At 51.5% G+C, this 14,838-nt stretch overlaps 1 protein-coding gene across 13 annotated transcripts in view; it reads left to right on the top strand.

The window, feature by feature from the left end:
• The window catches only part of RALGPS1 (Ral GEF with PH domain and SH3 binding motif 1), a 273,614-nt gene that overhangs the window by 32,364 nt on the left and 226,412 nt on the right, over positions 1 to 14,838 (top strand). For all 13 annotated transcript variants that reach the window (XM_027035143.2, XM_053204591.1, XM_027035139.2 and 10 more), the window contains one exon: positions 12,370 to 12,491. In XM_027035143.2, the coding sequence (XP_026890944.2) occupies positions 12,435 to 12,491 (57 nt within the window). In that variant the 5' untranslated portion in view covers positions 12,370 to 12,434. The remainder of the gene's footprint in view (positions 1 to 12,369; positions 12,492 to 14,838) is intronic.

Genomic DNA, 14,838 nt, shown 5'->3' with positions numbered 1-14,838 from the left:
TTGTTCTTTTGTTTTTGTTTTTGTTTTTCATTTAATAAGATTTGGTGAGGGGAACGCAGATGTGTGGACCCAGTACATTGTCTTGGAACTAAGATCTGTTTCTGTGGTTTGTTGTGAACATGTGACTTCCTCTGTGCGCTCTGATGCCCCGACCCCTGCCCCTGTCACCCGCTGCTGTGTGCTCCGTGGGGGTGCGGGATGGTACCTGACGACGGTCTAGGACCAGGGTGTTCTTCCTCAACTTCTGGCTCCTACCTCGTGGGGCACACCCTTCATTCCTAACGGGCTTTGTTGTGCCGCTGCCCAGATGGTTTTCACTCTCCTTCTCCAGCCAGACCTCGCCCACCCCGCCTCACTCTCAGCTGACTTCCTTCCTGTTTCCGTGGGAGATGCCAGGCTGTGCATGATGAGTCAGGGCTCAGTGGTGTCTGTCAGGAAGACCCAAGAGTGTGGGTGTCCTGTTCTGTCAACCTGTTCCTCACCTTGATATTCCTAAAGTTCATCCTGATGACAAGGAAAAACAGCAAAGGGGAATTTGAATTAAATGACCCCCATGAACCAGCCAGTCTCTGGCACAGGGCTCTCCAGTCAAAGCTGGCTGAAGCAAGTGATGAGCAAAGAGCTCATCACTGGGGCTTCCCATGCTCCCTAAACTTGACCTGTACCTGGGGTCCAGGCCGGGCAGGTGTACTTAGGGGCGTGTGTGGGAGTCCCACAGGTCTCACAGCAGCAGTGGGGAAGAGAGGGGCCTTCAACAGGTGTGTGACTTTTTGGCTCTTAGGGATGGTCCGAATGGATGTGGCCCAGTCAATGAGCTGGACTGTTACCTGCCAAACCAGTAATTCCTCTGCCCTTGGCAGGGACTAAGAAGGAGAGAGGGACCCCCTGCTCCTCACAGTAAACTGTCTTCCAGCCTGCCCCATCGTCTGTCTACTGTAGATAATGTATGTTTGGCCCACATGTAACGGGTGTGAAATGCCTTAACCTCAGCATCCCAGAGCTGCAACTCTCAATTAATGGTTTGGCACGGGAAATGACAAGCCCCTGGTGTTAGGCCTGATCGTGGAGCTTGTGTGTGTGTTGGGGGTGGTGAGTGGGGTGGGATATGAGGGTGCAGAATTGCTTTTTAAATTTAACTTTTTAGGGGTGCCTGCGTGGCTCATTCAGTTGAGCATCTGATTCTTGATTTCGGCTCAGGTCATGATCTCACGGTGCGTGAGCTCGAGCCCGGCATCGGGCTCTGCGCTGACAGTGAGGAGCCTGCTTGGGACGCTCTCTCTGCCCCTCCCCTGCTCATGTGCACGTGCACACACTCGCTCTCTCTCAAATAAATACATATTTAAAAAATAAATTCAGCTTTTTGTTTTGAAATCACTTTAGACTTACAGACAAGTTGCAGAACAGTACACAGCATTTATGTGCATCCCTCACCCAGCTTATATGTGAACAGCTTACACGGGCTTAACACAGTTATCAGACTGACTTAGGTGATGAGTTAACATAGGTACCATGCTATGAACTAAGACTTGCGACCTTTTTCAGATGCCACCAGTTTCCTCCCTGATGTTTCCCCCCTAATGTTCTTTTTCCGTTCCTGTCTCAGTCCAGGATCCTCCTTGCATCTAGCTGTGAGGCTTCATTAGTGTCCTCTGGGCTGTGATAGCTCCCTGTCCGGAGGGTCACATCAGGTCCTTGCGGGAGGAAACGTGTGGTCTGGTCCTTGTACTACTGCTGCAGGTACCTATAGGGTCAAAGTGTCTTGTCCTGAGAGACGTCACCAAACCCCCGTGTACTGGCGCCCCCCCGTGCCGACCAGGCTCTCCTGTCTCCCCAGGGCCACCCTCCTCCAGCTAAGGTCTGGGTGGCAGCCGCCCTTGTCCCTGTCTTCCGGGGGCAGGGGAAGCAGCCACCACAGTCCCACCCTTGCCATCTTCTCTGAGACGTGCTCTGTCAGGTGTACCCTCTGTCTCTTGGATTTTTCATATTTTGCCCTCCACGGACTCCTTACTTTGAACCTGAGAATATGCTCAGGAGTCACTTTGAGTTCCCGGAAAACCCCAGTCTCCATCTCCTGCTTTCCCTGTTTCCTCCCCAGCAGGCTCCAGGAGACTCAGGCACTTCTTAAGTCCCTTTGCGAGCCAGGCTTTCCCTGACTGGGGCCCAGGGCCCTCCTGCCGTCAGACCCCAGGCTGTCCTCAGCTCTGACCTGAATGGTTCTGTGTGATCTTAAATTGTTTTTAAACATTTGTTTATTTTCAAGAGACAGAGACAGAGCATGAGCAGGGGAGGAGCAGAGAGAGAGGGAGACACAGAATCCGAGGCAGGCTCCAGGCTCTGAGCTGTCAGCACAGAGCCCGATGCGGGGCTCGAACTCGTGAACTGCATGATCATGACCTGAGCCGAAGTCAGACGCTCAACCAACTGAGCCACCCAGGCGCCCTGGATTAGTTTCCTTTTGAGAACCTTCCCTGGTTTTATTGGAAGTGCAGATTCTTTACTCACATTTCTTTTGGTGCCTCAACTTCAGCACGATGTCTTGTGGTCTCATGCCAAGAGAGCCCTGCCCGCGTCTGCCCGTCCCCGGGGAGGGTGAGCGTGTGGTGAGGGGCGCCAGCACAGACGTAGCTGACGCTTACCAGCCGCTTCCAGCCTACACCGACCTGGCGACCCCTTCGACCATCTGCCATCTGCCAGGTGGGGGAGGGAAGGAAGGTGGAGCTGGGTCAGGTCAGGCAGCTTGCTCAGGGCTCAGAGTGAGTGAGAGGTGAGAATTCAAATCCTGATTTGTCCGTTCCCTAAGCCACAGAAGTACTTGGCTTCACCTGCGGCTGTGAGCCTGTGGGGGGTGAGGGTGTCGAACTCGGGGCTGCTCTAAGGCCTCCCCAAATCCATGTGTGCTCCCAGCTCTGTCAGGCTGAAGAATGAGTGCTGTAAATACATCTCACTGCACTCCAAGTGGATGTAGACATTGCTGTGATTCTTAGACCGCAGATTAATTTAAATGTGTTAGTGATTTATAACAGCTTTTTGTTACTAAGGGTTTTTCTTAGTCAACAGATGCCAAAAATAGAACTATTTCTTTTTGGTGTTAAAATGGATAGTTTAAGTACATTTATGTGTATATTTGTACATTTACTTGTATCTCTGTGTGTGTGGATGTGTGCATAAATGCTGCCCTACCCTTAAAGGGAACTGTGTGACCTTGGGCACAGGGACCAGGGTTTGTGGGGGACAGGGACTTGCCTTTTTTGTTTTATGCCCTTTTATTCAGTTTTTATAATTTCAGCATGCACGTGTATTACTTTTACATAAGAAATTCAGGAAGTCCTCCTGTTTGAAAAGGTTAGGCGCCCCTGGGCCAGACTATGGTTTCTGAGGACAAGGATGGGCCGTGTCCTCTTCTGCCTCCCTGGCTGTGGTGCTTGGGCTGTGGGGACACTCATTCCGCACCTACCACCTGAATTAGTAGATCGCCGCCTGTTTGCGGGGGGCCCTACCTTAGCTCAGTGAACACAGGTGCTTCCCTTCCCCAGGAAGATGCCCTCGTGCTCCTTTTCTCCGGTGTGCTGTTTCACGGGTTTGTCCCTTTCTGTGAGGTCTGCAGACCCTCCACCCCTAAATCCAGCCCGCTTTCCCACACCCTGCCGCTTTCTCTCCTCCACGGGGGCACAGCCGTGGTGGCGCCTCCCCGGCCCACTCTGTCTCCCTCAGCGAGAAGGTGGGATGTCGGAGGCTGAACATCTGGCGGGTGGTTTGCAAGGGCCGGGGGTGGGGGTTGGGGGGCGGTGAACGCCGCAGTGAGTGATGGCATTCAAGTCTGACATGTGCTTACGTGGCCGGGCCTCCCTTTGAAAGCCGCCAGACGCTCCTGCTTGCCAGGAAAAGAGGTCTGGCCGGTTTGGAGAGGGTCAGGAAGAGGTGGAGATAACCACCCTGCCAGTCCGCACAAGGGGGACTTTCTTAGGGGGACTTTCTTGAGCTGCCGGCCCGTGGTCCGGCACCACAGTGATGGTTACCTTGGGGGAAGAAGCCCTCTGGCAATAGGAAATGTGCATGCTGTGGCCGTGTGTGTGTGTGTGTGTGTGTGTGTGTGTGTGTGTGTGTATACACATGTACGTACATACACTTACTGCTCCTGAAGTGATGGAGGGGTTGTGGGCAGAACCCTCTTTGCTTCCTTCCTGTTCGTCTTGTCACAGCTTCTGTTCAGGACGGAGGAAGGTGGAGAGCAGCACCGTCCTCTGAAGCGGAGCTCCGGGTCCGTTTCCATGCTTGTCTGCAACATTTGGAAGAGATCACTCTCTTGTAATTGAACATTCCTGGATATGTGTATTTTCTTTGAAACAGCCTCCATACGCTTAGGAAAAAGTGGTTATCCTGCCTTCTCAACAGTGGTCTGCACCAGACTGTCTCGTGTTATTTTCTTGGTTTCCTGAACCTGAAACATTGAAGGAGAATTCTGAAAGTTTGGAAGGAAACCAACATGGCATATGGGATTTTCCTTCCCTCTCCGGGAGCCCACACACAAGAGCAGATTCTGTCATACAGAAACAAGAGATGAGGGATTGTTCTGTGGTTCTGATACAATTGCCACGTTCTTGCGAAGTTACGTCATGAGAATTGCTTTTTCTTCTGCGGTGTTTTGGTTTCCAAGGAGGCATTAGCAGCGTGTGTGTGTGTGTGTGTGTGTGTGTGTGTGTGTGTGTGTGGTGAGAGAGTTGGAGGATGGAAAGATGGGGTTTTGGTGTGATTCGGATTAAAAAGCCAGGCTCAAAAAGCTGGAGCTCTCCCCATCCTGCCAGCCTGCCCCTGACCAGCAGGGGCCACAGTCAGTACAGGCAGGTAAAAGTGCACCCCCGAGTTAGTTTCATTAATCTCTTGGTACCTCCATTTCCTCACCTGTGAAAAAAAGTTTGTTAATGCACGGAAATCCTTAGAGCCTGAAACAAAGTGATAGATAGTGGTGTGGGAGTCCCTTGAGGCCAAGGGCTGGTCTGATTCCTCTGCACAGAGCAGGGTTTGGGCAGTTTCACCAAGTTTGCTGAACTGATGAGGGAGTGACCAGGGCACAAGACACCGTGGCTGTGGCTGTAGCATCCGGGCCATCCGGGAAGACAAACTCTGTGGGGGTCCCTGCCTAGCTTATTGGCTGCTGTGTGTTAGGCTGCACACGGGCTGGGGTCAGGTGAGGAGGGGGACCTGCCCCCTTGTGCTCCTGGCACACCAGCACCTCAGGGTGCTTTCACGCCCCAACCTGCCTCACTTGCTGCGGGCATCCTCCTTGCCCTCGGCCACCCTTTCCTTGAAGCGCTCCCACTGGTCCTTCGAGACCCAGCTCAAGGGTGCTTGTCAGTGATGTCTTCTTTGACCCCCAGGGTGAACCTGTGATCTGTTACAGCATGTGTCCCCGTGAGCAGCTACTTTGGGGAGTTCTCCCCACTACGCTGCGGGGCCCTGGAGAGCAGAACTGGTCCTCCAGCGGGCTGGGCGGGTGACGAGTGAATGAATGAACAGCTGAGCAGCGTGTGTAGCTGTTACCCACTCGTGGCAGCCCCAAGCTTTGAGGTCATCCTTGGTTCCTCTCTTTTCTTCTCCCCTCCCGTGTGGTCCATCAGCAAGTCTTGTATCTTTCCCTCTGGAACCTACCCCGCCGTGTCCATCCCCAACCCCTGTGGCTAGCAGTCTATGCCGTCATCCTCTCCTACCCCAGCTGGCTCCGAGGCTCCGGCTTTGTCTCTTTTCATTCAGTTCTATGCCGAGTAGCCAAAGTGATCTCACAAACAGTAAGATCAGATCCTGTCACTCCCCTGCTCACAGTCCTCTAGTACACCAGAGGGTTCCCACTGCACTCCGGATAAAACCCACACTCCCGCCATGGCATCAAGGCCCTTCATGCTCTGGCCCCAGCCTGTCTGTCCATTGCCTTCTGCCCACCCTGGTCCATCTGCCTCCATCACAAGCCTGCTAAGCTCCTGTGCATCTCAGGGCCTTTGCACTTGCTGTGCCCTCTGCAAAAGAACACATGCTGGTTTTTATGGGCTGACTGCTTCCTGAGGTTTCAGTCAAATTTCACATCCTCAGAGCGTCTTTCCTTGACCACCTGGCAAATACCATCCTCCACCATCTTTTAGTTTTGGGAGACATTTCTCAGTATCTGAAATTATCTTCTTTGTTTCCATGTGTGTATTTTCTTTCTTTTTAAATTTTTTTTTGATGTGTATTTATTTTTGAGAGAGAGACAGAGCATGAGTGGGGGAAGGGCAGAGAGAGAGGGAGACACAGAATCTGAAGCAGGCTCCGGGCTCTGAGCTGTCAGCACAGAGCCTGACACGGGGCTCAAACCCAAGAACCATGAGATCATGACCCGAGGAGAAGTCGGCAGCTTAACTGACTGAGCCACCCAGGCGCCCCGACCCATGTGTGTATTTTCTGACTTCTACACTGGAATATACGTTCTCTGGGAGCAGGGCCTGCTGGCTTTGTGTCCCTTAGTGCCTGGAACAGGGGTTCTGAACCAGGCATCTGTGAATTTGGATGGGAAAAATATGACATCTTTATTTTCACCAACTTCTCACTGAAGTTTAGCATTTCTCTCAGTTACTAATACAATGAGTCACAGTAATAGTAGTACTTGGGACTTTGTCACCAATAAAAATCACAGGTATTTTCATATCACGTAATAATTATTGACCTCTTAGAATATCTATATTCATAACTACTTTTAAATTATGGTAGTTATTCAACCTCCCAATATATCTTGTTATATCATGCAATAATAAAGAAATATATATATTCCCTTACATGGAGAAATATGTTATTGTATTATAAATTATTTTAAAATAGCTATATTTTACCCAGGAAAACAATTATATTAAAATATAGCTATTTTAAAATAATTTATAATACAATAACATATTTCTCCATGTGAAAGTTGGTTTCCTGTGTGATTTTATGTGTTTAAAAATACTTCCGTGAGAAGGGACCCGGAGCCTTCACTAGGCTGCCAGAAGGGTCCAAGGCATAAACACGGTTAGAAGCCGTGGCTGGAACAATACCTATGTGAAGTAGAAGCTCGACGAATGAATGGTGCTTCTCTTTCCCCATTCAGATGAGACGCTTGTGTTTTCATGGTCGGGTTTCTGGTGGCGTGGCATGGATTTGGTGTTTCGGAAGTAGCCCCGATCAAGGTCTTTTTGAAAGCCCCTCTCACTACCTGACACTACGGAGCCGGGGTTGGGAGCCAGGCCCACTGCTGTCCTTTTCTTTCAGACACAGCCTCTGCCTTCGGCCTTTTCGTGCATCTGCTGCCTTCACACTCCGGCCGACTGTCCCTGCAACCAGGCAGATGCCACCCCCCTACAAGTGAGGGCAGAGTGTCTCCGTTTGGTTGACCAGCAGAGACTGGCATCTTAGCGTCCCGAGTTCCCAGGAGAATCAGGTGGCCACTCTGGTGCAGTCAATCTGGCCTAGGAGGCACAGTCGACGTCCTCAGGGGCCCTCCCAAGGGGTGGAGAAGCGGTTCTGCAGGAGGGGCCTAGGCCAGGCTGACTCCCTTGATGGGAGTCTGGTCCCCGATGAGGAGTTGGGGCCTGGCCAGGTCTCAGGGACTGAAAGTGGGTGGGTGGGGGTGTCCCTGGGCCCTGGAAAGATGTTCTGTTCTGCTTGGTTCTGTTATTTCTTAGTATGTGAAATATTGCTCGTCTGAGACATGCTGCCCACGAGTTAGGCTATTTTTGTCCATGGCGAGACTTGCAGGAGTCAGATCTGAAACAAGCGCTCTGTCTTTCTTTCCAGCCCAGGCTGCCGGTGGGGAGTGCGGGGCTGACACGCTGTGGCTGCCGTGCTTTGTGTCCAGGCGGGCCCGAGGGGCGTGCGGTTGGCAGGTCAGGCCTCCGGGAGGAGGAGCTGCACTCAGACACCTGGACTCAGCCTCCGCTGTCCGGTGGCCTGGCGTCCACAGCCGGGAACCCCTTTCCCGCAGTGGAGGCCTGTGGTTTCACAGAGCGTGATGCCGTGCTTTCTTTAAGCTGATATTTTATTTGTTTATTTTAGGAAAAAAGAATAGGCATAAATGAACAGAACTGTAGGATTAGATTAACACTCACAGTAACCAGTAACTGGGATTGAGTGCTTGGTCTGTGGCTAGCCCGGGCCGAGTGTTTCACGTGCATTTTCTCACAGGGTCCTCATGGGCTCTTGGAGGAGGCCCAGGCGCTGGTGTCGACGGACCAGGGTTTGAACACCCCAGTCCTACTGCTCAACTAGCAGTTGCATCACCTCTTGGTGCCTCAGTTTCCCAGAAGAGTCTCCCCTGCATGGGGTTGTCGTGAAGACAGAATGAACTAAAAATGTGGCACTTAGCCCAGCTTCGCGCAGCTGCCGCTCCCTGCGTGTGCTGCTGTCGGTGTTGGACGGGGGCACCTGAGTGCGGCCCCCCCCCCCCCCCCCAGCGATGATGGAGAAACGGGCAGAGGTGGTAGCGTCCTTCGGACGGGATGCAGGGGGTGGGCGAATGAACTGGCATGGAAGAGGGTGTGAGAACGAAACGTGGCCTCTGTGTTGAAGGGCTATGTGACTTGAGGGTTTCTGGTGTCGGGTGAGTGGGGAGAGCCAAGGCCTCTGGTTTGGGCTCCATGTTGGGCCCCCCCGGGGCAGACCTGCAGAGTACCAGGCATACTGTGAAAGGACCGAAGCTCACATCAGCCCGGAACTGATGCAGGTTGGATCCACAACGTCATCACACAGCATCAGGCTGGCTGTCTCCCATGCCCTCTTCCCCTCGTGACTCTGTCAGGCTTGGGTTGAGTCACTTCAGTCTGGCCCGAGCTGATCTGAACAGAGGCCATCCAACAGGCTGGTTGCTTCTGGCATAGAGAGCCTGGCTGGGTTGGCCCCGACTCCCGGTCCGCATGAGCTGGTTTGTCTGGTCTGAGACAGCCCTGCAGCTTGAGCCAGTCTCATGCTGCCTCTTTGAGCTCTTGAGCCGTACTCTCAGCCTCAGTTTCTGGATTCCCCACTTTGAAGTCTCTAGGTTCTCATGGGGTGTCTGTGGGAAGGTCTCATCTGCCTGACTCCTGGGAGGCCTTCCCTTTGCTCCAGACGCGGGTTCCCCTTCTCCCAGTCCTGTCTCTTCTGCACTGGAAATTCCTCAACGTCTTTTTGCTTATTAATAACCCTTCTCTCGGGGCACCTGTGTGTCTTAGTCGGTTAAGTGTCTGAATCTTGATCTTGTCTCCGGTTTGTGAATTCAAACCCCATGTCGGGCTCTGCCCTGTAAGCTTGAAATTCTCGTTCTCCCTCTCTTTTCCCCACCCTTGCTTGTGTACACGCGCTGTCTCTCTCACTCTCTCAAAATAAATAAATAAACTTAAGAAAATAACTCTTCTCTTGTCATGGGCTAACGTGGTTTGTTTTTGCTCTTTTCATATTTCTTTGAGTATTTCAAAGGGATGTGGAAGGGAGCAGTTAAACATGTGAGTTCAGGGTGCCATCGTGAAACAGCGCTGGTGGCTGCTGCTTTCATTGTAGTGTGATTTACATACCGTAAAATTCACCCACTCCAAGTGTGTGAGTCTGTGATTTTGAGTGAATTTACGGAGCTGCGTAACAGTCCTGATGATCCTGTTTTAGAACATTTCCGTCACCTCAGAAAGATCCCTGTGCCCGTCTGCAGTCAGCCCTGCCTCCACCCCAGCCCACCGCTGATGTGCTCCTGTCTCTCTGAGTTTGCCTTGTTTTGGCATTTCGTAAAAATGGCATCCTACAGTACAGTCTTTTGGGTCTGACCTCTTTGACTTAGCATAATGTTTCTGAGGTTTATTCGTGTTACAGTTTGCATCAGTATTTCGTTTCTTTATTACTGAGTAGTAGTCCACGGAAGGGAAATATCTCATTGTTTATCCACTCACCACTGGAGGAGCAAGGAGCGTTTAGATTGTTTCCAACTTTTGGCTCTGATGAATAATTCACGTACATGTCTTTGTGCGGACATATGCTTTCATTTTTTTAAAAGGTAGCTACCTAGGAGTAGAATTGCTGGTCATTTGATAAGCGTCTGTTCAACTTTTTAAGAAACTACCAAGCTATTTTCCAAAGGAGTTGTACCTTTTACCTCCTACCAGCAACGTTTAAGGGCTCCATTTCTCCGCGTCTTTGCCAGCACTTGGTTTTGTCTTTTTCATTATAGCCGTCCTGGTGGGTATGAAGCGCTGTCTCATTGTGGTTTTGCTTCGCCTTTCCCCATGGCATTCCCCTCCTTTGACATCTGTATGCCTTCTTTTGCTAAAGGTCTCTTGGCATCTCTCACGCAGCTGCCTTCCAAACCTGCCCCAGCCACGGCTCGGGGTCCTGGGTGACCGCAAGCACGGCTCCTCCGAGGACAGAGGGATTGACAAATGACGGTTCTCAGCCCGTCCCCTTTCCCTGCTGGTGAAAGAGGAGTTTGGCCTCTGCTGCTCAGTTTTTCCTCTGAGGAAAAACTTTGCCGACCTGTGCTTTCCCCCCCTTCTCTTCTGGTATAAAAATTATCAAGCATTCAGAAAAGTTGAGAGACTAGTGCAATGAACGCCTGTCAATAGATGTCAGGTGTTAGCATTTTGCCATAGTTGCTTTATCTCTACTTCAGCGTATTTTGCAGACTGATGGGAAACTAAATTGCCAACTCACTTTAGCCCTGAATTCTGCCACAGCGCATCGCCCGGACAGACTTTGTCCTACTTAATCTCCCCACTGATACTGTCACGCCCCAGAAAATTAATGGTAATTTGATATCATCTAAAATATCCGTATTCAGCTGTCCCTGGCTGACCCCCAAATGTCATTTATAGCTCAGACTGGTTCTTCTCAGCGTTTGGGGGAGGAAAGGCGGGAAGGCGGACGGCTCACAGGCTGTTGCTCAGGAGGAGATGGCCGGCGAGGAAGATGGCGGAGAGGTTGTGAGGGAGCGGCCATCGTGGCTTTGGAGATGGGGGCGGACGGAGCCTGCAGCACCCTGACCTTGTCGGGCGTGCGACTCTGTTCTGTGCCGAAGCGCTGCTCTGTGATGAGCCCTGGGGCTGAGGCTCCAGCAGGTCACAGGCAGGGTCGAGGTCTTTTCCACCCATCTCCAGACCATCTTCCCCAGTGAGCTTCAGGCGAGACCTTGCTCTCCAGGGTGGGTTTTCTCACGGGCACCACAGATTTGGCATATATCCCAGATTACATTCATCATCATCTTCACAGATCTGCTGCACCACCTGTGTTCCTGCCCTCGATGGGGGACACGCCGTCCTTCTGGCACCTCAAGCCAGACACCGTTCACCCTCAGCTCATCTACCCCGATCACCCTTCCCCATCAGTTTCTGTTGATTTTCTGTCTCTGTTGTCTCCCAGTCTGTCTCCTCTCTGACTCCACTGCAACAGCCTCGCTTAGCTCAGGGGACCTTCATCTCTGGCCTGAATAAATGCAGTTGGCTGCCGGCTGGTACCTTACCTTCTCCTTTCCTTTCCTTCTTGCACCCTCCCTACTCTCCTGGTCACTTTCCTGCTAAAGAGCAGGTGGTGGCTGCAGCTCTGTGTCGTTGAGTGATGTGATAAATGCCCTACTAGAGGCATGTACGCATTGGCATGAGAGCATCTGGTTCTGGTTTCAGTGGTCCAGGCTCGGTAACCGGAGGAAACGACATTTGAGCAAGGTCTTGAATGATGATGGGATGGTGGGGCTGCGTGACTAGAGGCCCCAAAGCATGAGTTACTTAACCTCTCTGTGCCTCAAACTCCTCACACCTAATGTGGGAGCGATAGCACCTACCTGAGGCGGTTGTGAGGGTTAGTTCATGTACGCAAAGTGCGCGGCACGGGGTGAACGGTATGCGAATATTAGCTGTGATCACATTACTATTGGTGAAACGGTCTTGTGCACAGGGAAGCACGGTAGGAGCAGTTTGTACTCTCTCCCTGCTTTCTTTTAAAACAAAGGTCACAAACTCTAGTGCCTGAGAGGGCCAGGCATGCACCCAAATGGTTGCACAGCCCAGGTGCCGTCTGGAAGGCACTTGCTCCAGTGCGGGGGCAGCTGTCGCTCAGCTCAGCTGATGCTCATCAAGTAGCAATGCGGGCCCAGTACTGCCAGGTATTTTCATTTTCAAGAAAGGCTGGCAATCCATAATTCCATGTGAAGCTTTCTAATTAAATGTTGTTGATGAATTTTAAAAATACTAAAACCTGTACAAGCCCAAGAAACTATGTCGGTGGGTCATACTTAGCCTGTAGGCTGCTGGCTTATAAGCTTTGTTTATGAAGGTCTCCCCCAGGGTCTAGCACAGCTCCCCCTCCAGGGTGGGTTGAAGTTGGGTTTGAAGCTGGTTTTTATGAGCCCCTTTTTCCTTGTAGGACTTCTCCAGACAGGTTATGTCACCGACGGAGGCTGCCCTGAAGTTCCCTGTGGCCCGGAGACTATGTACAAGAGGAATGGTCTGATGGCTAGTGTGTTGGTCACCTCCGCCACTCCACAGGTACAGGGGCTGTGAGAACTGGGGCATTTGGGGGGCAGGGGGAATCCTTTCAGCGGACCTAGTCCCCAGCTAAGTCGTGGACAGCAGGGCAGCAAGGCTCCGTGAATACCACCATTTTTAGCGCTCCCGTGGCCCCTGGCCACACCAGGCGTGAGATGTGGGAGGCGGTCAGCCCTGAGGATCAGTGTGTTTTCTGTGGTGGTTCTCTTCAAAGATAAACTATCACCTGCCCGGTCCGGTCATAGCAAGTGCCACATTCCATTTTGGTGGCAAGATGGGATCAGATCTTTCCCAAGAAAAGCTGCTGCCGATTATAAATAAGTCACACATTCCAGAATGAAGTCAGACAGAAGTGCTTCCAACTGGCCCAGTGTTCTTATTTGCCTTACTCAGTAGGAAATGGCTGCAAGGACTGGTGGTCTGAGAGTGGCCTGGGCGGGGGCTCCTGTCCTGGGGGTTTGGGAGCTTGTTTTCCAAGTGCGTGACGGGACAGAGGCGTGCTAGGAGTGGGTGTCAGGTCCAGGGATGCCACCTTGCTGAACGTGTAACGCGTGGCTCCTGTGACAAGCTGGCAAGGGAACACTCAGCGTGGTGAGCTTGTAAGTCCCTCACGGTTGAGCTGGGCTTTTGAAACGATCCTGTGTGATCAGCTAGAACTTCACAGCAACCGATTCATAGCTTAGAAACCTTTAAAAAAGTCTTTATTTTGATCTCTGCCTCTGAAAACACACTTGTGAGTACCTTTTAAAATTCCCTGATGGTGCCGGTATAGATTTGAATAAAGTCCCTGCATTGTCATCAGCACCAGCACTGATGTATTTGGAGCAGCACTGGGTTAAGTAAGGCCCCCTGTGTGAGTGTGTGTGTCTGGGGCAAATGTAACGGGGTGTTACAGGGAAGTTACAACACCTGAGGTCCCAGGCGTGGACTGTGTTCGGTAACTGGAGGAATCAGACTTCTGTTTGCATTTACAGTTTACATTCCATCTCGAGTGAAGCTTCTTTGTTTTCTGATCTCTGTGTGTATGTGCATATATATACACCTACATATACCCGTGTACGTATATACTGTGTGTAGGTACGTCCGTACGTATATGTGCACGTGTGTGTATATGTGTATCTGGAACATGGCAAGTGCTCCATACTTACTGAGTGAAAGACCACATGTACTCAATTGGTTTTGGTGACTGAGTGACCCCACACACATACACCCCATAATTCAGTGTGTATTACACACCAGGCCCTTGCCTTGCATGTTCCACAGGCATTATCACACTAATCCTCACGCTCACCTTCACCCCCAGTTTATAGATGGGGAAACCAAGGCAGGAGGGGAGGACTACACTGGCTCAAATCACACAGCTGGTCAGCAATGGGTGGGGATTCAGAGCCAGGCTTCCGCGACTCAAGCCAGTGCTCTTAACCACAATGACACTACACTGAGGAAAATCACTTAGCCTGCTTTCTGGAAGGTGGTTGAGGAAGTGCAGAGTGATTTACCGGTAATCACCTGCTCAGGCAGGGTCTGTGCCTAAGACTGGGGGGCGGGACAGACTGCCAATTCCAGAGGCACTTGGGATTAGTGTTTGTTACTTTTCAGAAGTTAAGCACAGATTCTCCTCAGAGGAGAATGTCCCATCAATTCGTGGAACTTTTTGTTTTAATTAAATTTTTATTTTAATCTTTGTTCATATTTTTGAGAGAGAGACAGAGAGAGAGAGAGAGAGAGAGAGAGAGAGAGAGAGAGCGCGAACAGGGGAGGAACAGAGAGAGAGGGAGACACAGAATCCGAAGCAGGCTGCAGGCTCTGAGCTGTCAGCACAGAGCCAGACAGGGGGCTTGAACCCACGACTGTGAGATCAGGACCCGAGCTGAAGTCAGACGCTTAACCGACTGAGCCACCCAGGTGCCCCATTCATGGCACTTTTAAAGTAGCCATGTCCACCCCACCCACGCCCCTTGAATCGGCGTCTCCGGGGGAGGGGGATTCTGCCAGCTGCTTTGTAAGCTTCATTTTATATAACCCGTCCCACAGTCCTGGGGAGTAGGTCCAGCAGCTCTGTTTTACAGAGACGGGGAGGTCAGGCGGCGGCTAGTGCGGGGCTGGCATCCCAACCAGGCCTGACGTGAGAGCTCTTAACCCTACGCTGTGTTACTTCAGGTCACCTCAGGCTTCTGGGTACTGTAACGTCGTTTGTAGAACGTTCAGATGACACAGGCCTGTTGGAACCTACAGGTTGGAGTTTCTGCGCTTCCTTTTAACCTCACATTTTCAGTTGTTGACTGGTGGTTTTCCCTCACTGGCCTAAAAACACTCCAGTTTCCAGTAAGATTGCAAGGTTTTTCCA

Source organism: Acinonyx jubatus, chromosome D4 (assembly GCF_027475565.1).
Source record: "Acinonyx jubatus isolate Ajub_Pintada_27869175 chromosome D4, VMU_Ajub_asm_v1.0, whole genome shotgun sequence".
Taxonomy (NCBI): domain Eukaryota; kingdom Metazoa; phylum Chordata; class Mammalia; order Carnivora; family Felidae; genus Acinonyx; species Acinonyx jubatus.
This window is presented reverse-complemented; position numbering and strand designations above follow the sequence as displayed.